This window comes from Tachyglossus aculeatus, chromosome 1, assembly GCF_015852505.1.
Source record: "Tachyglossus aculeatus isolate mTacAcu1 chromosome 1, mTacAcu1.pri, whole genome shotgun sequence".
NCBI classification, from domain to species: Eukaryota; Metazoa; Chordata; class Mammalia; order Monotremata; family Tachyglossidae; genus Tachyglossus; species Tachyglossus aculeatus.
In genome coordinates this window covers 28,989,229-29,015,393 of record NC_052066.1, presented here as the reverse complement: position 1 = coordinate 29,015,393, position 26,165 = coordinate 28,989,229, and the positions used below count along the sequence as shown (strand labels likewise).

At 45.9% G+C, this 26,165-nt stretch overlaps 1 protein-coding gene across 2 annotated transcripts in view; it reads left to right on the top strand.

Moving 5' to 3' along the window:
- The first annotated feature begins 8,133 nt into the window (after positions 1–8,133).
- The window catches only part of SRPRB (SRP receptor subunit beta), a 47,300-nt gene continuing 29,268 nt past the window's right edge, over positions 8,134–26,165 (top strand). For both annotated transcript variants that reach the window (XR_005452527.1, XM_038752339.1), the window contains exons 1-4: positions 8,134–8,387; positions 10,827–10,921; positions 11,848–11,925; positions 23,626–23,708. Coding sequence is in view for 1 of the 2 variants with exons in the window: in XM_038752339.1 (XP_038608267.1) it covers positions 8,252–8,387; positions 10,827–10,921; positions 11,848–11,925; positions 23,626–23,708 (392 nt within the window). In the remaining variant the exon portion in view is untranslated. The remainder of the gene's footprint in view (positions 8,388–10,826; positions 10,922–11,847; positions 11,926–23,625; positions 23,709–26,165) is intronic.

Genomic DNA, 26,165 nt, shown 5'->3' with positions numbered 1-26,165 from the left:
GATAGTCTAAACCGCACTATAATAATAATGGTATTTGTTAAGTGCTTACTATGTGCCAAGCACTGATCTAAGCATTGGAGTAGATAATAATAATAATAATAATAATAATAATGGCATTTGTTAAGTGCTTACTATGTGCCAAGCACTGCTCTAAGCATTGAAGTAGATAATAATAATAATAATAAGAAGAAGAAGAATAAGAAGAAGAAGAATAATGGCATTTGTTAAGCGCTTACTATGTGCCAAGCACTGCTCTAAGCATTGGAGTAGATAATAATAATAATAATAATGACATTTGTTAAGCGCTTACTATGTGCCAAGCACTGCTCTAAGCATTGGAGTAGATAAGAATGATAATAATAATGGCATTTGTTAAGCGCTTACTATGTGCAAAGCACTGTTCTAAGCGCTGGGGGATACAAGGTGATCAGGTTGTCCCACGTGGGGCTCACAGCCTTCATCTCCATTTTACAGATGAGATAACTGAGGCTCCAAGAAGTAAAGTGATTTACCGAAGGTCACACAGCAGACATGTGGCGGAGGCGGAATTCGAACCCATGACCTCCGACTCCAAAGCCCATGCTCTTTCCACTGAGCCACGCTGCTTCTCTACAATAATAATAACTGCAGTATTTTTTAAGCACTTACTGTGTGCCAGGCACTTTACTAAATGCTGGGGTGGATATAAGCGAATCGGGTTGGACGCAGTCCCTGTCCCACGTGAGGCTCACTGACTCAATTCCCATTTCACAGATGAGGTAACTGAGGCCCAGAGATGTGAAGTGCCTTGCCCAAGGTCACACAGCAGACGAGTGGAGGATCTGGGATTAGAACCCACAACTTTCCGACTCCCAGGATGGTACTCTAATTGGGTTGAACACAGTCCCTGTCCCACATAAGGCTCACAGCCTTAATCCCCATTTTATAGATGAGGTTACTGAGGCACAGAGAATAATTATTACTCTATTTATTTTACTTGTACATATCTATTCTATTTATTTTATTTTCTTAGTATGTTTGGTTTTGTCTCCCCCTTTTAGACTGTGAGCCCACTGTTGGGTAGGGACTGTCTCTATATGTTGCCAATTTGTACTTCCCAAGCGCTTAGTACAGTGCTCTGCACACAGTAAGCGCTCAATAAATATGATTGATGATGATGATGATGATGATGATGGTATTTGTTAAGCGCTTACTATGTGCAGAGCACTGTTCTAGGTGCTGGGGGGGAACTAAGGTGATCAGGTTGTCCCGTGTCCCATGCTCCCATGCTCACAGTCTTAATCCCCATTTTACAGATGAGGTAACTGAGGCACACATAATAATAATAATAATAATAATAATAATAATAATAATAATAGCATTTATTAAGTGCTTACTATGTGTAAAGCACTGTTCTAAGCGCTGGGGAGGTTACAAGGTGATCAGGTTGTCCCACAGGGGGCTCACAGTAAATCCCCATTTTACAGATGAGGTAACTGAGGCGCTGAGAAGGTAAGTGACTTGCCCAAATTCACACAGCTGATAATTGGCGGTGTTGGGCTATGAACCCATTACCACTGACTCCAAAGCCCGGGCTCTTTCCACTGAGCCACGCTGCTTCTCTAAACAGCTCTAACTTCTAACTTCTCTAAGAGAAGTTAAGTGACTTGACCGCGGTCACACAGCAGATAAGTGGCGGAGCTGGGATTAGAACCCACAACCTTCTGACTCCTAGGATGGTGCTCTAATCAATCAATCAATCAATCGTATTTACTGAGCGCTTACTGTGTGCAGAGCACTGTACTAAGCTCTTGGGAAGTACAAGCTGGCAACATATAGAGACAGTCCCTACCCAACAGTGGGCTCACAGTCTAAAAGTCTAATCAGGTTGGACACAGTCTCTGTCTCTCATAGGGCTCACAACCTTAATCCCCATTTTCCAGATGAGGTCACTGAGGCCCAGAGAAGTGAAGTGACTTGCCCAAAGTCACACAGCAGATAAGTGGCGGAGCTGGGTTTAGAACCCACAACATTCTGACTAATCAGGTTGAACACAGTCCCTGTCCCACATGGGGCTCGCAGACTTAATCCCCATTTTCCAGATGAGGTCACTGAGGCCCAGGGAAGTGAAGTGACTTGCCCAAAGTCACACAGCAGATAAGTGGTGAGGCTGGGATTAGAACCCACAACTTTCCGACTAATCAGGTTGAACACAGTCCCTGTCCCATATGGGGCTCACAGACTTAATGCCCATTTTCCAGATGAGGTCACTGAGGCCCAGAGAACTGAAGTGACTTGCCCAAAGTCACACAGCAGATAAGTGGCGGAGCTGGGATTAGAACCCACAAATTTCTGACTCCTAGGACGGTGCTCTAATCAGGTTGGACACAGTCTCTGTCTCTCATAGGGCTCACAACTTTAATCCCCATTTTACAGACGAGGTCACTGAGGCCCAGAGAAGTCAAGTGACTTGCCCAAGGTCACACAGCAGATGTGGCGGAGCTGGATTTAGAACCCACAACTTTCCGACTAATCAGGTTGAACACAGTCCCTGTCCCACATGGGGCTCGCAGACTTAATCCCCATTTTCCAGATGAGGTCACTGAGGCCCAGAGAAGTCAAGTGACTTGCCCAAAGTCACACAGCAGATAAGTGGCGGAGCTGGGTTTAGAACCCACAACTTTCCGACTAATCAGGTTGAACACAGTCCCTGTCTCACATGGGGCTTGCAGACTTAATCCCCATTTTCCAGATGAGGTCACTGAGGCCCAGGGAAGTGAAGTGACTTGCCCAAAGTCACACAGCAGATAAGTGGCGGAGCTGGGTTTAGAACCCACAACTTTCTGACTCCTAGGACGGTGCTCTAATCAGGTTGGACAAAGTCTCTGTCTCTCATAGGGCTCACAACCTTAATCCCCATTTTCCAGATGAGGTCACTGAGGCCCAGAGAAGTGAAGTGACGTGCCCAAAGTCACACAGAAGATAAATGGCGGAGCTGGGTTCAGAACCCACAACTTTCCGACTAATCAGGTTGAACACAGTCCCTGTCCCAAATGGGGCTCGCAGACTTGATCCCCATTTTCCAGATGAGGTCACTGAGGCCCAGGGAAGTGAAGTGATTTGCCCGAAGTCACACAGCAGATAAGTGGCGAAGGTGGGATTAGAACCCACAACTTTCTGACTCCTAGGACGGTGCTCTAATCAGGTTGGACACAGTCTCTGTCTCTCATAGGGCTCACAACTTTAATCCCCATTTTACAGACGAGGTCACTGAGGCCCAGAGAAGTGAAGTGACTTGCTCAAAGTCACACAGCAGATAAGTGGCAGAGCTGGGTTTAGAATCCACAACTTTCTGACTAATCAGGTTGAACACAGTCCCTGTTCCACATGGGGCTTGCAGACTTAATCCCCATTTTCCAGATGAGGTCACTGAGGCCCAGAGAAGTGAAGTGACTTCCCCAAAGTCACACAACAGATAAGTGGCGGAGCTGGGTTTAGAACCCGCAACTTTCCAACTAATCAGGTTGAACACAGTCCCTGTCCCACATGGGGCTCACAGACTTAATCCCCATTTTCCAGATGAGGTCACTGAGGCCCAGAGAAGTGAAGTGACTTGCCCAAAGTCACACAGCAGATAAGTGGCGGAGCTGGGTTTAAAACCTACAACTTTCCGACTAATCAGGTTGAACACAGTCCCCGTCCCACATGGGGCTCACGGTCTTGATCCCCATTTTACAGATGAGGTAACTGAGGCCCAGAGAAGTGAAGTGACTTGCCCAAGGTCACACAGCAGATAAGTGGTGGGGGCGGCATTAGAACTCATGACCTGGGAATCCTAAGCCTGCACTAGGCCACTTAGGCCACACTGTTTCCAGTCCGCAGCTGAATCCTGCCACACCCCTAATCCACCTCTGGGGTGTGGAGTAAGAGGTCATGGGTTCTAATCTCGCTTGTCAGCTTTGTGATTTTGGGCAAGTCGCTTTAACTTCTCTGTGCCTCAGTTACCTCATCTGTAAAATGGGGTCAAGACCGTGAGCCCCATGTGGGACGAGCGCTTAGTACAGTGCTCTGCACACAGTAGGCGCTCAATAAATGCAATTGAATGAATGAATGACAACCAGATTACCCTGTATTCATCCCTCAATTGTATTTATTGAGCGCTTACTGTGTGTAGAGCACTGTACTAAGCGCTTGGAAAATACAATTTGGCAACAGATAAAGACAGTTCTCCACCTTCTAGATTGTGAGCCCGTTGTTGGGTAGGGACCGTCTCTATATGTTGCCAACTTGGACTTCCCAAGCGCTTAGTACAGTGCTCTGCACACAGTAAGCGCTCAATAAATATTACTGAATGAATGAATGAATGAACAACAGGCTCACCATCTAGAAGGGGGACAGACAACAAAACAAGTAGACAGGCATCAATACCGTCAAAATAGATAAATAAAATTGTAGATATATATATATATATATATATATACATCATTAATAAAATAAATAGAGTGATAATGAGAAGCAGCATCGCTCAGTGGAAAGAGCACGGGCTTTGGAGTCAAAGGTCAGGGGTTCAAATCCTGGCTCCACCACTTGTCAGCTGTGTGACTTTGAGCAAGTCACTTCACTTCTCTGTGCCTCAGTTCCCTCATCTGTAAAATGGGGATTAAGACTGTGAGCCCCCCGTGGGACAACCTGATCAGCTTGTAACCTCCCCAGCGCTTAGAACAGTGCTTTGCACATAGGAAGTGCTTAATAAATGCCATTATTATTATTATGTATCCCCCTCCAGTGCTTAGAATAGTGCTTGGCACATAGTAAGCGGTTAACTGTCTACTCATTTTGTTTTGTGGTCTGTCTCCCCCTTGTAGACTGTGAGCCCGTTGTTGGGTTGGGATTGTCTCTGTTGATGAATTGTACTTTCCAAGCGCTTAGTACAGTGCTCTGCACACAGTAAGAGATCATTCATGCATTCATTCATTCAATCGTATTTATTGAGCGCTTACTGTGTGCAGAGCACTGTACTAAACTCCTGGGAGAGAAGCAGTGTGGCTCAATGGAAAGAGCCCGGGCTTTGGAGTCAGAGGTCATGGGTTCAAATTCTGGATCCGCCACTGCCACTTGTCAGCTGTGTGACTTTGGACAAGTCACTTAACTTCTCTGTTCCTCAGTTATGTCATCTGTAAAATGGGGATGAAGACTGTGAGCCCCAAGTGGGACAACCTGATCAGCTTGTAATAATAATAATAATAATAATAATTTTGGTATTTGTTAAGCGCTTACTATGTGCAAAGCACTATTCTAAGCCCTGAGGAGGTCACAAGGTGATCAGGTTGCCCCAAGAGGGGCTCACAGTCTTCATCCCTGTTTTACAGATGAGGTCACTGAGGCCCAGAGAAGTTAAGTGACTTGCCCAAAGTCAGCCAGCTGACAACTGGCAGAGCAGCGATTTGAACCCATGACCTCTGACTCCAAAGCCCACGCTCTTTCCACTGAGCGACGCTGCTTGTAACCTCCCCCAGCGCTTAGAACAGTGCTTTGCACATAGTAAGCTCTTAATAAATGCCATCATCATTATTATTATTATTACAAGTTGGCAACATATAGAGACGGTCCCTACCCAACAACGGGCTCACAGTCTAGAAGGGGGAGACAGACAACACCACAAAACATATGAATGAATGAACATTGTTATTATTATAAGTCGGCAACATATATTCATTCAGTCATTCATTCAATCGTATTTATTGAGCGCTTACTGTGTGCAGAGCACTGTACTAAGCGCAGTGCTCTGCACACAGTAAGCACTCAATAAATATGATTGATCGATTTCTGTGTGTCTCTTCTTTCTCTCCATCTTTCAATCTCTTTCTCCCATCTCTCTCAATCTCGCTCTGGTCTCTCTTCTCTCTCTCTCTCCCCCCTTTCTCAATCTATTCATTTATTTATTTTATTTGTACATATTTATTCTATTTATTTTATTTTGTTAATATGTTTTGTTTTGTTGTCTGTCTCCCCCTTCTAGACTGTGAGCCCGCTGTTGGGTAGGGACCGTCTCTATATGTTGCCGACTTGTACTTCCCAAGCGCTTAGTACAGTGCTCTGCACACAGTAAGCGCTCAAAAAATAAAAAAATAAAATATATATATATATGATGCTGGGAACTAGAAGTTGGCAACATATAGAGATGGTCCCTACCCAACAACGGGCTCACAGTCTAGAAGGGAGAGACAGACAACACAACAAAACATGTGAATGAATGAACAGATGCCATGTTTATCTGTCTGTCTGTCTATCTATCTATCTATCTATCTATCTATCTATCTATCTATCTATCTATTAATTTATTAAGTTTCAAGATGCCCACGGGGAGAGTGGTAGGCCGCCAAACTACAATTCCCAGAAGCCTACGGGGCCGCCCACGTCTATTCCTTCATTCAGTCGTATTTATTGAGCGCTTACTGTGTGCAGAGCACTGTACTAAGCGCTTGGGAAGTCCAAGTTGGCAACATATAGAGACGGTCCCTACCCAACAGCAGGCTCACAGTCTAGAAAGGGGGGACAGAGAACAAAACAAAACATATTCACAAAATAAAATAAATAGAATAAATATGTACAAATAAAATAAAAAAATAGAGTAATAAGTACGTACAAACATATATACATATATACAGGTACTGTGGGGAGGGCAAGGAGGTAAGGCGGGGGGGATGGGGAGGAGGGGGGGAGGAAGGAGGGGGCTCAGTCTGGGAAGGCCTCCTGGAGGAGGTGAGCTCTCAGTAGGGCCTTGAAGGGAGGAAGAGAGCTAGCTTGGCTATCTATCTATCCATTATCTATCTATCTATCTATCTATCTATCTATCTATCTATCTATCTATTCATTTATTAATTCAATTGTATTTATTGAGCACTTACTGTGTGCAGAGCACTGTACTATGCGCTTGGGAACATGTAGAGACGGTCCCTACCCAACAGTGGATCTATCTAGTCATCTATCTATTCATTCATTCATTCATTCAATCGTATTTATTGAGCGCTTACTGTGCGCGGAGCACTGTACTAAGTGCTTGGGAAGTACACGTCGGCAACATATAAAGTTGGTTCCTACCCCACAACGGGCTCACAGTCTAGAAGGGGGAGACAGGCAACTGAACAAAACATGTAGACAGGTGTCAAAATCGTGAGAACAAATGGAATTATAGCTATATAATAATAATAATGATGGCATTTTTTAAGCACTTACTATGTGCAAAGCACTGTTCTAAGCGCTGGGGAGGTTACAAGGTGATCAGGTTGTCCCACGGGGGGCTCACTGTCTTCATCCCCTTTTTACAGATGAGGTAACTGAGGCCCAGAGAAGTGAAGTGACTTGCCCAAAGTCACACAGCTGACAATTGGCAGAGCCGGGATTCCAACCCATGAACTCTGACTCCAAAGCCCGGACTCTTTCCACTGGGCCACGCTGCTTCCCATCGTTAACAAAATAAATAGAATAGTGGATATGTACAAGTAAAACAGAGTAGTAACTCTGTACAAATACATACAAGTAAGTAGATAGTACATATCTATTCTATTTATTTTATTTTGTTAGCATGTTTGGTTTTGTTCTCTGCCTCCCCCTTTTAGACTGTGAGCCCACTGTTGGGTAGGGACTGTCTCTATATGTTGCCAACTTGTACTTCCCAAGCGCTTAGTACAGTGCTCTGCACACAGTAATCGCTCAATAAATACGATTGAGGAGGCTGATGAAGTAATGATGGCATTTATTAAGCACTTACGATGGGCAAAGCACTGTTCTAAGCGCTGGGGAGGTTACAGTAATATCTATAATATCTAATCATCATCATCATCAATCGTATTTATTGAGCGCTTACTATGTGCAGAGCATTGTACTAATAATTATATCTAATAATATCTATTTATTCATCTATGTATGTATGTATGTATCTATTCATTCATTAATTTTCAAGACTCCCGCAGGGCGAGTGGTAGGCCGCCAAACTACAGTTCCCAGAAGCCTTCGCGGCCGCCCACGGGCGGGGGTGTGTGTGAGCGTGTGTGGAAAGAACTACGACTCCCAGCGGCCCCCGCGCCGGCGCCGGTGCGCGCGCAGCGGCGCCTGCGCAGACGCGCGAGGGGCGTCCGGAGCGCCGGGCCACGTCTCTTAGCGGGCAGTGCGGCCTAGGGTGTTGTCAAGGAGCCTGCCTCGATTTGAGGGCTTCCGGTCCTGCCTGGGGCCGCCTCCTCCACGCTGCCTCCCGGCCTGCAGGGCTTCCGTGATGGGCTCCCCCGATCCCAAGATGACGGGCAGCGGGTTCCAGCCGCACCTGGACTCGCTGCGGCGGGAGCTGCAGGGGCAGGAGCCGGCCATGCTGTCCATCCTGGTGGCCATGGTGCTGCTGCTGCTCACAGCCGGTCAGTCCTCTCTGCCCCAGCCTGGGGGCATCATCATCATCATCATCATCATCATCATCAATCGTATTTATTGAGCGCTTACTATGTGCAGAGCACTGTACTAAGCGCTTGGGAAGTACAAATTGGCAACATATAGAGACAGTCCCTACCCAACAGTGGGCTTACAATCGTACCCTTCTATCAATCAATCAATCAATCGTATTAATTGAGCGCTTACTATGTGCAGAGCACTGTACTAAGCGCTTGGGAAGTACAAGCCCACTGTGAGCCCACTGTTGGGAAGGGCCTGTCTCTATCTGTTGCCAACTTGTACTTCCCAAGCGCTTAGTACAGTGCTCTGCACACAGTAGGCGCTCAATACAGACGATTTATTTATTTATTGATAATGATGGTATTTAATGATGATGGTACGTATTAAGCGCTTACTATGTGCCGAGCACTGTTCTAAGCGCTGGGGTAGATACAGAGTAATCAGGTGGTCCCCCATGGGGCTCGCGGTCTTAATCTCCATTTTACAGATGAGGGAACTGAGGACCAGAGAAGTGAAGCGACTTGCCCGAGGTCACACAGCAGACAAGTGGCTGAGTTGGGATTCGAAGCCATGACCTCTGACTCCCAAGCCCGGGCTCTTTCCACTGATCCACGCTGCTCTGTGTGTTGCCAGCTTGGGCTTCCCAAGCGCTTAGTACAGTGCTCTGCACACAGTAAGCGCTCAATAAATACGATTGATTGATTGATTGGGCGCTTTCTGTGAGCAGAGCACTGTACTAAGCGCTTGGGAAGTCCAAGTTGGCAACATATAGAGACGGTCCCTACCCAACAGTGGGCTCACAGTCTAGAAGATGATGGCATATGTTAAGTGCTTACTATGTGCAAAGCACTGTTCGAAGCGCAGGGGGGATACAAGGTGATCAGGTTGTCCCACGGGGGGCTCACAGTCTTCACCCCCATTTTCCAGATGAGGTCACTGAGGCCCAGAGAAGTGAAGTGAGTTGCCCAAAGTCACACAGCTGACAATTGGCGGAGCCGGGATTTGAACCGTTGAACTCCGACTCCAAACCCCGGGCTCTTTCCACTGGTCACTCAGTCACAAATGTTAATTTGTTAAATGCCATCATTAAATTAATTAAGCGCTTACTATGTGCAAAGCACTGTTCTAAGCGCTGGGGAGGTTACAAGGTGATCAGGTTGTCCCATGGTAGGGCTCACAGTCTTCATCCCCATTTTCCAGATGAGGTCACTGAGGCCCAGAGAAGTGAAGTGACTTGCCGAAAGTCACACAGCTGACAGTTGGCGGAGCCGGGATTTGAATCGTTGAACTCCGACTCCAAAGCCTGGGCTCTTTCCACTGAGCCACACTGCTTCCCCATAATGATGGCATTTATTAAGCGCGTACAGTGTGCCAAGCACTGTTTCTAGACTGTGAGCCCGTTGTTGGGTAGGGACCGTCTCTATATGTTGCCAACTTAACAGTAATAGTGATGGCATTTATTAAGCGCTTACTACGTGCAAAGCACAGTTCTAAGCGCTGGGGAGGTTACAAGGTGATCAGTTTGTCCCACGGGGGGCTCACAGTCTTAATCCCCATTTTACAGATGAGGGAACTGAGGCTCAGAGAAGTTAAGTGACTTGCCCAAAGTGTCACACAGCTGACAATTAGCAGAGCTGGGATTTGAACCCATAATAATAATAATAATAATAATAATAATAATAATAATAATAATAAATAGCATTTATTAAATGCTTACTATGTGTAAAGCACTGTTCTGAGCGCTGGGGAGGTTACAAGGTGATCAGGTTGTCCCACGGGGCGCTCACAGTCTTCATCCCCCTTCTAGACTGTGAGCCCGCTGTTGGGTAGGGACCATCTCTATGTGTTGCCAACTTGTACTTCCCAAGCGCTTAGTACAGTGCTCTGCACACAGTAAGCGCTCAATAAATAAATAAATACGATGCGATACTGTATATATGTTTGTACGTGTTTATTGCTCTATTTTATTTGTACATATTCTATTTATTTTATTTTGTTACTATGTTTTGTTTTGTTGACTGTCTCCCCCTTCTAGACTGTGAGCCAGCTGTTGGGTAGGGACCGTCTCTATGTGTTGCCGACTTGTACTTCCCAAGCGCTTAGTACAGTGCTCTGCACACAGTAAGCGCTCAATAAATAAATAAATACGATACGATACTGTATATATGTTGTACGTATTTATTACTCTGTTTTATTTGTACATATTTATTCTATTTATTTTATTTTGTTACTATGTTTTGTTTTGTTGACTGTCTCCCCCTTCTAGACCCGCTGTTGGGTCGGGACCATCTCTATGTGTTGCCGACTTGTACTTCCCAAGCGCTTAGTACAGTGTTCTGCACACAGTAAGCGCTCAGTAAATACGATTGAATGAATGAATGAATTAACTGTTTTTCCTCTGTTCGCAGTATTCTGGAAACTCATCCGAAGCAGAAAGAGTGGAAAGAACGCAGTACTTCTCGTTGGCCTTTGTGATTCAGGAAAAACGCTGCTTTTTGTCAGGGTAAATGCTTGAACCGGGATCTTGTCGCAAACTGAGGCGAAAATTGGGAATCTCCTGTTCTTCCTTTGAATCTGTAATTCTTTTGGGGAAAGCATTAGGCGATGGCGCCTGCCCGTTTCGGGTGCACTTTGGGTTCCTCCCTCCGGTTTGAGATAGCGGCTCTGTAAATTTGTTTAATGGTAGGCCTTGACCGGTTTTATTTTCAGTCGTTGGACACAGACTAGGATTTGAATTTGGGTTGTCCCTGATGCAGCCTCGGTGATCGTGTTTCACTTTGTGCCTCTCTTGTCCAGTCACGGATGGACAAGCCGGCCTTACGTAGAAGCAGAGGGAGCCGAAAGTAATCGTAAAGATTTTTATTTGGCCCTGCAGACATTTAATGAAGAGTGCCGTTTCTTGAATAACCTGTGTTTCACTCTCTTGCAAACGTGGGTCATTGCCTTCTATTTTGGAGTTCACAGTTAGTATTTATGTATATGTATATATATGTATATGTATATATATTTATTATGGGAAGTTAGAAAATTCTCAGCTAGCAAAGCACTGGAAGGTAATGTGGGAAATTGAGCTAATCTAAGATACCTGATTTCAGCCAAAAAAGATGTTTGGTGAGGCATTGCGTGACCAACTAACGGAGCATCCACCAAACTCCTCTTGTGGAAAGGCAAATCATTTTTGGTGGTTTACATTTTTTTCACTTTGAGTCTTTTCGTGGGGGGAGCCAAAAAAGATCCATCTTTTTTTAGGAAACCTGGGAATTCATTCATCCGGTCTTAGTTATTGAGCGCTTACTGTGTGCAGAGCACTGTACTGAGCGCTTGGAAAGTACAATTTGGCAACAGATAGAGACAATCGCCAAGCAACAACCGGCTCACAGTCTAGAGTTGTGTTTAATGTGCTGTCTCCCATCTGTCTCATTTTCACAGCTGTTAACGGGCACGTACCGAAAAACCCAGACCTCCATAACGGACAGTTCTGCCGGGTACAGAGCCCGCAACGACAGGGTAAGGAGAGTTTGGACATCCCATCACCTGATACTCTCTCTTCCTCCCTTCAAGGCCCTGCTGAGAGCTCACCTCCTCCAGGAGGCCTTCCCAGACTGAGCCCCTTCCTTCCTCTCCCCCTCGTCCCCCTCTTCATCCCCCCCATCTTACCTCCTTCCCTTCCCCACAGCACCTGTATATATGTATATATGGTTGCACATATTTATTACTCTATTTATTTATCTATTTATTTATTTATTTTATTTGTACATTTCTATCCTGTTTATTTTATTTTGTTGGTGTGTTTTGTTTTGTTCTCTGTCTCCCCCTTTTAGACTGTGAGCCCACTGTTGGGTAGGGACTGTCTCTATGTGTTGCCAATTTGTACTTCCCAAGCACTTAGTACAGTGCTCTGCACATAGTAAGCGCTCAATAAATACGATTGATTGATTGATTGACAGAGGGGACATCTTTTCGTAGTTCTTTTCACGCTTGTGTGAAGCTAGAAGGCAATAGGAGAAATAATCTTGGTGACCCAGTAACGCCATAACATCCTTGAAGTCATTTTCACTCGGGTTTCCTGCCTGGCTGCTCATGCCATCCTCCTCAGTGTTATTTATTGAGCACCTCCTGACTGTGAAGAATTACGCCAAGTGCTTGGAAAAGTACAATACAAAGAACGGCCCGCAAAAAGCTGACAGTCTGGTGGGAAAGATAGACATAAAGCTATTTATAGCTATCAATCAATGGTGTTTGTTGAGTGCTTACTATGTGCAGAGCTCTGTACTGAGAGCTTTGGAGAGTGTGATACAAGAGAATTAGCAGGCCCTTTCTGTGCCCATAATGAGCTTATGGTGTAGAGTGATTATTCATTCATTCATTCAATCATATTTATTGAGCGCTTACTGTGTGCAGAGTACTGTACTAAGTGCTTGGGAAGTTCCAGTTGGCAACATAAATTACAGTAAATATTTGAATAAGGATATATTCTGAGAAGCAGCGTGGCTCATTGGAAAGAGCACGGGCTTTGGAGTCAGAGGTTATGGGTTTGAATCCTGGCTCCGCCACATGTCTGCTGTGTGACCTCGGGCAAGTCACTTAACTTCTCTGAGCCTCAGTTCCCTCATCTGTCAAATGGGGATTAAGACTGTGAGCCCCACGTGGGACAACTTCATCACCTTGTATCCCCCCCAGCGCTTAGAACAGTGCTCTGCACATACTAAGCGCTTAACAAATGCCATCATCATTATTATTATTATTATTATTATTATATTCAGAAGAGCTGAACATAGGTATAAATACAGCAGGGGAGAGTATGCAGGGAAGGCTTGTTGGAGGAAGTGGGCTTTTTAGGAGAGGAGGTTGCGATTTGACAGATATGGGTTGGGGGGAAGGAGGGAGGGAGTTCCAGGCCAGAGGAACAGCATAATTATTATAATAGCAGTTGTTAAGAGCTTACTATGTGCTAAGCACTGTTCCTAGAGCTGGGTGGAGACAAGGTAATCAAGCACTTAGTACAGTGCTCTGCACACGGTAAGTGCTCAGTAAATACGATTGATTGATTGTCCTCCTTGGGGCTCACAGTTTTAATCCCCGTTTTACAGATGAGGTAACCGACACAGAGAAGTTAAGCGGCTCACCCAAGGTCACACAGCAGACAAGTGGTGGAGCCGCGATTAAAACCCACGTCCTCTGACTACCAAGGCCGGGCTCTTTCCACTGAGCCATATTCCTTCTTGGGCGTAAGGAAGGGATCAGAAGGGTACCTTGGAAGGAATGAACTGAGCTACCTGAGGGAGTAGTGTGTGAAGGGAGCGACTTGTAAGGCGGGGAGACTTGGGGGAGAGCCCTGAAGCCAATCGAGAAGAATTTTCATTTCTGGGGAAAGGAAATGGAGAGCCAGTGTTGGGATCTAGGGGGGTGGAAAGAGGCTGGAGGCAGGGAGGCCAGTGCGAAGGCCAGTACACTCCCCAGCCGAGATTCATTCATTCATTCAATTGTATTTATTGAGCGCTTACTGTGTGCAGAGCACTGTACTGAGCGCTTGGGAAGTGCAATTCGGCAGTAGTCTAGAAGGTGGAGACAGACAACAAAATAAGTAGACAGGTGTCAATACCATCAGACAAGATATGACGGCGGTAGCTATTTGGGTGGCAAGGAAGGGTCGGCTTCGGAGAAGTCTGGTGGGAAGAGAGAAGCAGCGTGGCTCAATGGAAAGAGCCCGGGCTTTGGAGTCAAAGGTCATGGGTTCGAATCCCGGCTCCACCACATGTCAGCTGGGTGACCTTGGGCAAGTCACTCAACTTCTCTGAGCCCCAGTTCCCTCATCTGTCAAATGGGGATTAAGACTGTGAGCCCCACGTGGGACAACCTGATCACCTTGTATCCCCCCCAGCGCTTAGAACAGTGCTTTGCACATAGTAAGCGCTTGACAAATGCCATTATTATTATTAAGAGAAGCAGCGTGGCTCAGTGGAAAGAGCCCGGGCTTGGGAGTCGGAGTTCCTGAGTTCAAATCCCAGCTCCACCAGTTGTCAGCTGTGTGACTCTGGGCGAGTCACTTCACTTCTCTGGGCCTCAGTTACCTCATCTGGCAAATGGGGATGAAGACTGAGCCCCACGTGGGACAACCTGATCACAGTAGGCGCTCGGTGAATACGATTGAATGAGTGAATGAAGATATTCATTTGTTTTGTTGTCTGTCTCCCCATTCTAGACTGTGAGCCCGTTGTTGGGTAGGGACTGTATCTGTATGTCGCCGACTTGGACTTCCCAAGCGCTTAGTACAGTGCTGTGCACATAGTAAGCGCTCACTAAATACACAGGGAGGAATGTTTTGTTTCGTTGTCTGTCACCCCCTTCTAGACTGTGAGCCTGTTGTTCGGTAGGGACCGTCTCTGGATGTTGCCCACTTGTACCTCCCAAGCGCTTGGTACGGTGCTCTGCACACAGTAGGTGCTCAATAAATAGGCAGCATGGCTCAGTGGAAAGAGCCCGGGCTTTGGAGTTAGAGGTCATGGGTTCAAGTCCTGGCTCCGCCAGTTCTCAGTTGTGTGACTCTGGGCAAGTCACTTAACTTCTCTGGGCCTCAGTTCCCTCATCTGTAAAATGGGGATGAAGACTGTGAGCCCCCCATGGGACAACCTGATCACCTTGTACCTCCCCAGCGCTTAGAACAGTGCTTTGCACATAGTAAGCGCTTAATAAATGCCATTATTATTATTATTATTATTTGTATCCTCTCCAGCGCTTAGAACAGTGCTTTGCATGTAGTAAGCGCTTAACAAATGCCATCATCATTATTATTATTATTATTATTATTATTAAGAACTGGCAGCTTTAGTAGCGCTTAATAAATGCCATTATTATTATTATTATTATTTGTATCCTCTCCAGCGCTTAGAACAGTGCTTTGCATGTAGTAAGCGCTTAACAAATGCCATCATCATTATTATTATTATTATTATTAAGAACTGGCAGCTTTAGTAGTGGCTTGAATCTTAGAGAAGCAGCTTGGCTCAGTGGAAAGAACACGGGCTTTGGAGTCAGAGGTCATGGGTTCAAATCCCGGCTCCGCCAATTGTCAGCTGTGTGACTTTGGGCAAGTCACTTCACATCTCTGGGCCTCAGTTACCTCATCTGTAAAATGGGGATTAAGACTGTGAGCCCCCCGTGGGACAACCTGATCACCTTGTAACCCCCCAGCGCTTAGAGCAGTGCTTTGCACATAGTAAGCGCTTAATAAATGCCATTAAAAAAAAAAGCCTGGAAGTTGGAAAACTCGGAGGGGCTGAGGCTGCCATGGAGGTAGCGGAATTCTGGGAGCGGTAGGATGGTGATGGGAAAGTTGGGAGCTGAAGGGGGCTGAGGAGGGCAGAGGAGTGACGTGGCTTAGTGGATAGAGCTCGGGCCTGAGCGTCAGAAGGACCTAGGTTGTAATCGTGGCTCCGCCATGAGTCTGCTATGTGATGTTGGACAAGTCAATCAATCAATCGATCGTATTTATTGAGCGCTTACTGTGTGCAGAGCACTGTACTAAGCGCTTGGGAAGTACAAGTTGGCGACATATACAGTCCGAACCCAACAGTGGGCTCACAGTCTAGAAGTCACTTCACTCCTCTGGGCCTCAGTTACCTCATCTGGAAAATGGGGGTTTAGAGCATGAGCCCCACATGGGGCGGGGACTGGGTCCAACGTGATTAACTTGTATTGACCCCAGTGCTTAGAAAAATGCTTGGAACATAGTAAGCACTTAACAAGTACCGTTATTATTATTATTATTATCATCATCAGGAGTAGTTCCATTTTAAACAGGTTCATTCATTCATTCAATCAATCGTATTTATTGAGCGCTTACTGTGTGCAGAGCACTGTACTAAGCGCTTGGGAAGTACAAGTCAGCAACGCATAGAGACGGTCCCTACCCAACAGTGGGCTCACAGTCTAGAAGGGGGAGACAGACAACAAGACAAAACATATTAACACAATAAAATAAATAGAATAAATATGTACAAATAAAATAGAGTAATAGAATAAATAGAGTAATAAAATAAAATAGAGTAATAAATAGAGTAATTCATTCATTCATTGTCATATTTATTGAGCGCTTACTGTGTGCAGAGCACTGTACTAAGCGCTTGGGAAGTCCAAGTTGGCAACATATAGAGGCAGTCCGTACCCAACAGTGGGCTCACAGTCTAGAAGTCACTTCACTTCTCTGGGCCTCAGTTACCTCATCTGGAAAATGGGGGTTTAGAGCGTGAGCCCCACATGGGGCGGGGACTGGGTCCAACCTGATGAACTTGTATTGACCCCAGTGCTTAGAAAAATGCTTGGTACATAGTAAGCACTTAACAAGTACCGTTGTTATTATTATTATCATCATCATCAGGAGTAGTTCCATTTTAAACAGGTTGAGTTTGAGATGCTGGGGAGGTATCCAAAGGGGAGGCCCCAGTGCCTGTTTACTTATATTGATGTCTGTCCCTCCCCACCTCCCAGAGGGTGAGCTTGTTGTGGACAGGGATTGTCCCTTTTTCTTACTGTATTGTACTTTCCCAAGCACTTAGTACAGTGCTCAGCACACAGTAAGTGCTCAATAAATACGATTGAATGGAAGAATGAAAGACAAGAAGAAATGAGGGGTTGTCAGTTAGGTGAGAAGTCATGGCTCCTGAGGTAGATGGGGGAGTGGACAATTAGACAATTTAGACAATTAGACAATTAGACAATTTAGAAAGATTGGCTGAAACCGTGCGAGTGGCTGAGCCCATCGGGAGAGGAAATGTAGAATGAGAAGAGCAGGAGACTTAGCCTTGTTGAATGCCCGCAGGAAGAGCCTCAGAGGCTCATCATCATCGATCGTATTTATTGAGCCCTTACTGTGTGCAGAGCACTGTACTAAGCGCTTGGGAAGTCCAAGTTGGCAACATATAGAGGCAGTCCCTACCCAACAGTGGGCTCACAGTCTAAAAGGGGGAGACAAAACCAAACATACTAACAAAATCAAATAAATAGAATAGATAGGTACTAGTAAAATAAATAGAGTAATAGATATGTACAAACATATATACAGGTGCTGTGGGGAAGGGAAGGCTCATGGGGCCCAACGAACGAAACTGAGAAGGAGCCATCAGATAGGCGGAGAACCAGGGTGCTATTCGGTCAGTAAAACCGAGGTCAGCGGGGAGGGAGGAAGCCACAGAGCTAAAGGCAGCTGAGAGGTCCAGGAGAGTGGTGCTAATAATAATAATAATAATGATGGCATTTATTAAGCACTTACTATGTGCAAAGCACTGTTCTAAGCGCTGGGGAGGTTACAAGGTGATCAGGTTGTCCCACGTGGGGCTCACAGTCTCAATCCCCATTTTACAGATGAGGTAACTGAGGCCCAGAGAAGTTAAGTGACTTGCCCAGAGTCACACAGCTGACAGTTGGTGGAGCCGGGGTTTGAACCCATGACCTCTGACTCCAAAGCCCGGACTCTTCTCCACTGAGCCACGCTGCTTCTGCTTTAAGGCCCGTTGGACTTGGTTATAAGGCTGTCATTCATTCAGTTGTGTCTATTCATCATTATCATCATCATCATCAATCGTATTTATTGAGCGCTTACTATGTGCAGAGCACTGTACGAAGCGCTTGGGAAGTACAAATTGGCAACATATAAAGACAGTCCCTACCAACAGTGGGCTCACCGTCTAAAAGGGGAGACAGAGAACAAAACCAAACATACTAACAAAATAAAATAAACAGAATATTGAGCACTTCCTGTGAGCACTGTCCTAAGCCCTGGGGAGAACCCAATGCAACAATAAGCAGCGAGCTGACAATCTCATTCAGCGACCCCAGAAAGTGCAGCGATTGGAGTGGGTCGAGATAAGAGTCGCGAAGCGAGGATGATGCCAAGTGAGTACAGACAGTGCTTCCAGGAGTTTGGACAGGACGTCTATTGCTCTGCACACGGGAAGCGCTCAGTATATTCGGTTGAAGGGGAGCAGGAAGGTGGGGGTATAGCTGAAGGGGACCGAGTCATCAAGAGAGGGCTCATCATCAATCGTATTTATTGAGCACTTACTATGTGCAGAGCACTGTACTAAGCGCTTGATAAGGAAGACTGATAAGAGCTTGATAAGGCTCGATAAGGAAGACTGGAATGCATATGGAGGTGGAGAAGGAGGAGCTAATAAAGAGCGAGTGGTTGAAAATGGCAGCGAGAGATGGGAGGAGAGTCAGAGCAAAAGTCTTTTGGCGGTAAAGGGGGGTGGATTTAGAGAGCAGGCAGAATTCTTGAGAGAGCTAGGAAGCAGGAGAAAGTGGTAAGGGGGTGTTTTTGTGGTATTTGTGAAACACTGTGTCAAACATTCATTCATTCATTCAATCGTATTTATTGAGCACTTACTGTGTGCAGAGCACTGGACTAAGCGCGTGGGAAGTACAAGTCGGCAACATGTAGAGACGGTCCCTACCCAACAGCGGGCTCACAGTCTAGAGAGGGGGAGACAGACAACAAGACAGAACATATTAACAAAATAAAATAGACTATGTACAAATAAAATAGAGTAATAAATCCGTATAAACATAGATACATTCATTCAGTCGTATTTATTGAGCGCTTACTGTGTGCACAGCACTGTACTAGTGATCGAACGAGCTGAGGGAAAGGAGTCAAAGGCAGAAGACCGGACGGCCCAAGATCTCAGAGACCCCCCCTAGAAAAGGGGGGAAGATGAGGGATTCATTCATTCATTCAATCGTATTTATTGAGCGCTCAAGCGCTTAGTACAGTGCTCTGCACATAGTAAGCGCTCAATAAATACGATTGATGATGGTGATGATGCAGAGCACTGCACTAAGCGCTTGGGAAGTACAAGTCGGCAACAACACAAACACCGTTCTAAGCGCTGGGGAGGTACAAGTTAATTAGGTCAACACAGCCATTGCCCTGCATGGGGCTCGCAGTGTAAGTGGGAGGGAGAAAAGGTTTTAAATCCCCATTTTACAGTTGAGGAAACTGCGGTGGAGAAGTTGAGTGAGTTGCCCAAGGTCACACAGCAACAATTGGCAGAGTCGGAATTAGAGTAAGCGCTCAATAAATACGATTGAATGAGTGATTGAATGTTCTAAGCGCTGGGTAGATCATTCTATTTATTCTGATGGTATTAATAATAATAATAATGCCATCATTAAGCGCTTACTAGGTCCAAATCACTGTTCTATGCGCCGGAGAGGTTACAAGGTGATCAGGTTGTCCCACGGGGGGCTCACAGTCCTCATCCCCATTTTATAGCTGAGGGAACTGAGTCACAGAGAAATGAAGTGAGTTGCCCAAGTCGCACAGCTGACAATTGGCAGAGCAGGGATTTGAACCCATGACCTCTGACTCCAAAGTCCAGGCTCTTTCCACTGAGCCATGCTGCTTCTGCTTCTCTATTGACACCTGTCTACTTGTTTTGTTTTGTTGTGTCTCCCCCTTCTAGACTGTTGCCGACTTGTACTTCCCCAGCACTTAGTACAGTGCTCTGCACACAGTAAGGGCTCAATAAATAGGATTGAATGAATCTCTCCCATCACATAGTACAGTGCTTGGCACCTCGTAAGCACTTTCCAAGTGCTTAATACAGCGCTCTGCACACAGTAAGCGCTCAATAAATACGATTGAATGAATGTTCTAAGCACTGGGGTAGATAATTCTATTCAGTCTGATAGTATTGACACCTGTCTACTTATTTTGTTGTGTTGTCTGTCTCCCCCTTCTAGACTGTTGCCGAATTGTACTTCCCAAGCGCTTAGTACAGTGCTGTGCACACAGTAAGCGCTCAATAAATGCGATTGAATGAATGTTCTAAGCACTGGGGTAGATAATTCTATATAGTCTGATGGTATTGACACCTGTCTACTTGTTTTGTTGTGTCTCCCCCTTCTAGACTGTTGCCAAATTGTACTTCCCAAGCGCTTAGTACAGTGCTCTGCACACAGTAAGCGCTCAATAAATAGGATTGAATGAATCTCTCCCATCACATAGGACAGTGCTTGGCACCTCGTAAGCACTTTCCAAGTGCTTAATACAGCGCTCTGCACACAGTAAGCGCTCAATAAATACGATTGAATGAATGTTCTAAGCACTGGGGTAGATAATTCTATTCAGTCTGATAGTATTGACACCTGTCTACTTATTTTGTTGTGTTGTCTGTCTCCCCCTTCTAGACTGTTGCCGAATTGTACTTCCCAAGCGCTTAGTACAGTGCTGTGCACACAGTAAGCGCTCAATAAATGCGATTGAATGAATGTTCTAAGCACTGGGGTAGATAATTCTATTTAGTCTGATGGTATTGACACCTGTCTACTTGTTTTGTTGTGTCTCCCCCTTCTAGACTGTTGCCAAATTGTACTTCCCAAGCGCTTAGTACAGTGCTCTGCACACAGTAAGCGCTCAATAAATAGGATTGAATGAATCTCTCCCATCACATAGGACAGTGCTTGGCACCTCGTAAGCACTTTCCAAGTGCTTAATACAGCGCTCTGCACACAGTAAGCGCTCAATAAATACGATTGAATGAATGTTCTAAGCACTGGGGTAGATAATTCTATTCAGTCTGATAGTATTGACACCTGTCTACTTATTTTGTTGTGTTGTCTGTCTCCCCCTTCTAGACTGTTGCCGAATTGTACTTCCCAAGCGCTTAGTACAGTGCTGTGCACACAGTAAGCGCTCAATAAATGCGATTGAATGAATGTTCTAAGCACTGGGGTAGATAATTCTATTTAGTCTGATGGTATTGACACCTGTCTACTTGTTTTGTTGTGTCTCCCCCTTCTAGACTGTTGCCAAATTGTACTTCCCAAGCGCTTAGTACAGTGCTCTGCACACAGTAAGCGCTCAATAAATAGGATTGAATGAATCTCTCCCATCACATAGGACAGTGCTTGGCACCTCGTAAGCACTTTCCAAGTGCTTAATACAGCGCTCTGCACACAGTAAGCGCTCAATAAATACGATTGAATGAATGTTCTAAGCACTGGGGTAGATAATTCTATTTAGTCTGATGGTATTGACACCTGTCTACTGATTTTGTTGTGTTGTCTGTCTCCCCCTTCTAGACTTGCCGAATTGTACTTCCCAAGTGCTTAGTACAGTGCTGTGCACACAGTAAGCGCTCGATAAATGCGATTGAATGAATGTTCTAAGCACTAGGGTAGATAATTCTATTTAGTCTGATGGTATTGACACCTGTCTACTTGTTTTGTTGTGTCTCCCCCTTCTAGACTGTTGCCAAATTGTACTTCCCAAGCACTTAGTACAGTGCTCTGCACACAGTAAGCGCTCAATAAATATGACTGAATGAATCTCTCCCATCATATAGTACAGTGCTTGGCACCTCGTAAGCACTTTCCAAGTGCTTAATGCAGCGCTCTGCACACAGTAAGCCCTCAATTAATACGATTGAATTAATGTTCTAAGCACTGGGGTAGATAATTCTATTTAGTCTGATGGTATTGACACCTGTCTACTTATTTTGTTGTGTTGTCTGTCTCCCCCTTCTAGACTTGCCGAATTGTACTTCCCAAGTGCTTAGTACAGTGCTGTGCACACAGTAAGCGCTCAATAAATGCGATTGAATGAATGTTCTAAGCACTGGGGTAGATAATTCTATTTAGTCTGATGGTATTGACACCTGTCTACTTGTTTTGTTGTGTCTCCCCCTTCTAGACTGTTGCCAAATTGTACTTCCCAAGTGCTTAGTACAGTGCTCTGCACACAGTAAGCGCTCAATAAATGCGATTGAATGGATGAACCCATGACCTGACTCCCAAGCTTTATCCACTGTGCTGTGTTCCTCTAAAGGGTCATAGGATCCAAGGTTTGACCCTTGAACCCGTGACCTCTGACTCCCAACCCCGGGCTCTTTCCATTGAGCATGCTGCTTCTCTGACTCATCCATGAATACGTGGGGGCCAAAAAAGGGCCAATGATCCCCGCCGCTCTGTCTCCACAAAATGGTGACCCCTGTGTACCGTCTTTAGTGATGGCAGCATCTGGCCCCGTTTTTTATTTTGCCTCCCCGTCTCTTGTTTTTTTTTTTCTTTTCATAGCATTTATTAAGCGCTTACTATGTGCAAAGCACTGTTCTAAGCGCTGGGGAGGTTACAAGGTGATCAGGTTGTCCCACGGGGGGCTCCCAGTCTTCACCCCCATTTTCCAGATGAGGTCACTGAGGCCCAGAGAAGTGAAGTGACCTGCCCAAAGTCACCCAGCTGACAGTTGGTGGAGCCGGGATTTGAACCCACGACCTCTGACTCCAAAGCCCGGGCTCTTTCCACTGAGCCACGCTGCTTCTCCTACAGCTTCGTTCTGACGAAGCTGTTGCTCAGAGAGAGCCACTCTTTTATTGATGAGCACCGGTGGCCTAGTGAAAAGAGCCCAAGGCTGGGAATCAGAGGACCTGGGTTCTAATCCTGGCTAGGTCACTTGTCTGCTGTGGGTGACCCTGAGCAAGTCACATCACTTTTCTGTACCTCATCTACAACATGGCAGTTTAAGTCAGTGAGCCCCTTGTGGGACTGTGTCCAACCTGATTAGCTTGTTATCTATCATCATCATCATCAATCGTATTTATTGAGCGCTTACTGTGTGCAGAGCACTGTACTAAGCGCTTGGGAAGTATAAGTCGGCAACATATGGAGACGGTCCCTACCTAACAGCGGGCTCACAGTTTAGAGAAGCAGCGTGGCTCAATGGAGAGAGCCCGGGCTTTGGAGTCAGAGGTCATGGGTTCAAATCCTGACTCCGCCGATTGTCAGCTGTGTGACTTTGGGCAAGTCACTTAACTTCTCTGGGCCTCAGTTACCTCATCTGTGAATTGGGGATGAAGACTGTGAGCCCCCCCGGGACAACCTGATCACCTTGTAACCTCCCCAGCGCTTAGAACAGTGCTTTGCACATAGTAAGCTCTTAATAAATGCCATTATTATTATTATTATTAGAAGGGGGAGGCAGACAAAACACGTACATAGGTGTCAAAATTGTCAGAACAAATAGAATTAAAGCTATATGCACATCATTAACAAAATAAATAGAATAGTAAATATGGACAAGAGCCCATGACCTCCGTCTCCCAAGTCCGGGCTCTTTCCACTGAGCCGCGAAAGCATGTTGCTCTCTAAACCCGAGGCTTCCCATTCCCGGATGTTTCCATTGATTCCCTTGTTGCTCTTCATTTCCAGGGCACCAGTTTGACCTTGATTGACCTCCCGGGACACGAGAGCTTGAGACTTCAGTTCTTGGAGCGGTTCAAGGAAGCAGCGAGGTAAATAGCGCGGAAGCGGACCGAGATCTGAGAGGGCAGGCTTCCCTTTTAAGATCTAGAAATCGGACGATCTCATGGAAATCCCGCTGTTTTTCCGACAGTCTCCACTCGCCGTGTTGTTGAAAGCGCTGGTTATTTCAGGATCCCGCTCGCCCCTTGATGTAGCTTAGCGGAAGATGGGCTTTTTAGTCGTCTTAAAGTCGAAGTCCTTGGCCTCCGACCAATACGGGGAAACCAGCCGAAATGGGGACCTTAAAGAGCACCTGGGGAAATTCCATGTTTTCTCATCGTAGTGTTGGGGCAGGCCTTGGGTGATAAAGTTTCTTTTCGGCTCCACCACTTAGTGTAAGCTCGTGGTGGGCAGGAAATCAATCACTCAATCAATCAATCGTATTTATTGAGTGCTTACTATGTGCAGAGCACTGTACTAAGCGCTTGGGAAGTACAAATTGGCAACATATAGAGACAGTCCCTACCCAACAGTGGGCTCACAGTCTAAAAGGGGGAGACAGAGAACAAAACCAAACATACTAACAAAATAAAATAAATAGAATAGATATGTACAAATAAATAAATAAATAGAGTAATAAATATGTACAAACATATATACATATACTGTTCTATTGTATTCTTTCATTCAGCCACATTTATTGAGCGCTTACTGTTTGCCGAGCGCTGTACTAAGCTCTTGGAAAGTACAGTTCAGCAACAAAGAGAGACAGTCCCTGCCCACACCAGGCTTACGGTCTCCCAAGCGCTTACAGCGCTCTTCACACAGTAAGCGCTCAATAAATACGATTAACGAACTAGTGCCTCATCCAGGCTTCGGCATCTTCAGCAACAGCGTACAGTGCTCTTCACACAGTAAGCGCTCAATAAATACGATTAACGAACTAGTGCCTCATCCAGGCTTCAGCAACTTTGACCACCATCTTCTCTGGTGGTGGAGTACCCCTGTCTCCCCCTTCTAGACTGTGAGCCCACTGTTGGGTAGGGACCGTCTCTATATGCTGCCAACTTGTACATCCCAAGCGCTTAGTACAGTGCTCTGCACACAGTAAGTGCTCAATAAATACGATTGAATGAATGAATGAATGGAGTAGCGTGGCTGCATGTGGAAGCAGCATGGCTCAGTGGAAAGAGCCCGGGCTTTGGAGTCAGAGGTCCCGAGTTCAAATCCCGGCTCCACCAGCTGTCAGCTGTGTGACTTTGGGCAAGTCACTTCACTTCTCTGGGCCTCAGTGACCTCATCTGGAAAATGGGGATTAAAACCGTGAGCCCCCTGTGGGACAACCTGATCACCTTGTAACCTCCCCAGCACTTAGGACAGTGCTTTGCACATAGTAATCGCTTAACAAATACCATCATTATTATTCTTATTATTATGGCTTAGTGACTTAAGCATGGTCCCGGGAGTCAGGAGGACCTGGGTTCTAATCCCGGCTCCACCACTTGTCTGCTGCTGTCACTTCACTTGTCTGGCTCTTAGTTCCCTCAGCTGTAAAATGGGGATAAGAGTGTGAGCCCCTTGTGAGACAGGGACTGTGTCTCATCTGGTTAACTTGTATCATCCCCACCGCTTAGAACACTGCTTGGCACAAAGCGTAGTGTATAAAGCATGGCTTGGGAATCCGAAGGTCATGGGTTCTAATTCCGGCTCTGCCACTTGTCTACTGAGTGACCTTGGGCAAGTCACTTCAATTCTCTGGGCCTCAGTCCCCTCCTCTGTAAAATGGGGATTGAGACTGTGAGTCCCATTCATTCGGTCGTATTTGTTAAGCGCTTACTGTGTGCAGAACACTGTACTAAGCGCTTGGGAAGGACAAGTCTGGGAGGCCTTCCCAGACTGAGCCCCCTACTTTCTCTCCCCCTTCTCCCCCTCCCCATCCCCCCGCCTTACCTCCTTCCCCTCCCCACAGCACCTGTATATATGTGTATATGTTTGTACGTATTTATTACTCTATTTTATTTTGTTAATTTGTTTTGTTGTCTGTCTCCCCCTTCTAGACTGTGAGCCCGCTGTTGGTTAGGGACCATCTCTATATGTTGCCAACTTGTCCTTCCCAAGCACTTAGTTCAGTGATCTGCACACAGTAAGCGCTCACTAAATACGATTGAATGAATGAATGAATGACAATTCAGCAATAAAGAGAGATTATCCCCGCCCATACCGGGCTCACAGTCTAGAAGGGGAAAGTAAACAGACACAGAATCAAAACAAGTGAACAGGCATCAATATAAATAAATGGAATTACAGATATGTACATGTAGATATAAGTGCTGTGGGTTGGGGAGGGGGAAAGAGGAAAGGGAGTGAGTCGAGGTGATGTGGAAGGGAGGGGGACTAGAAGAAAAGGGGGGCTCAGTCTGGGAAGGCTGCTTGGAGGAGGTGAGCCTTCAGTAGGCCTGTGAACGGGGGAAGAGTGATTGGCGGATTTGAGGAGGGAGGGCATTCCA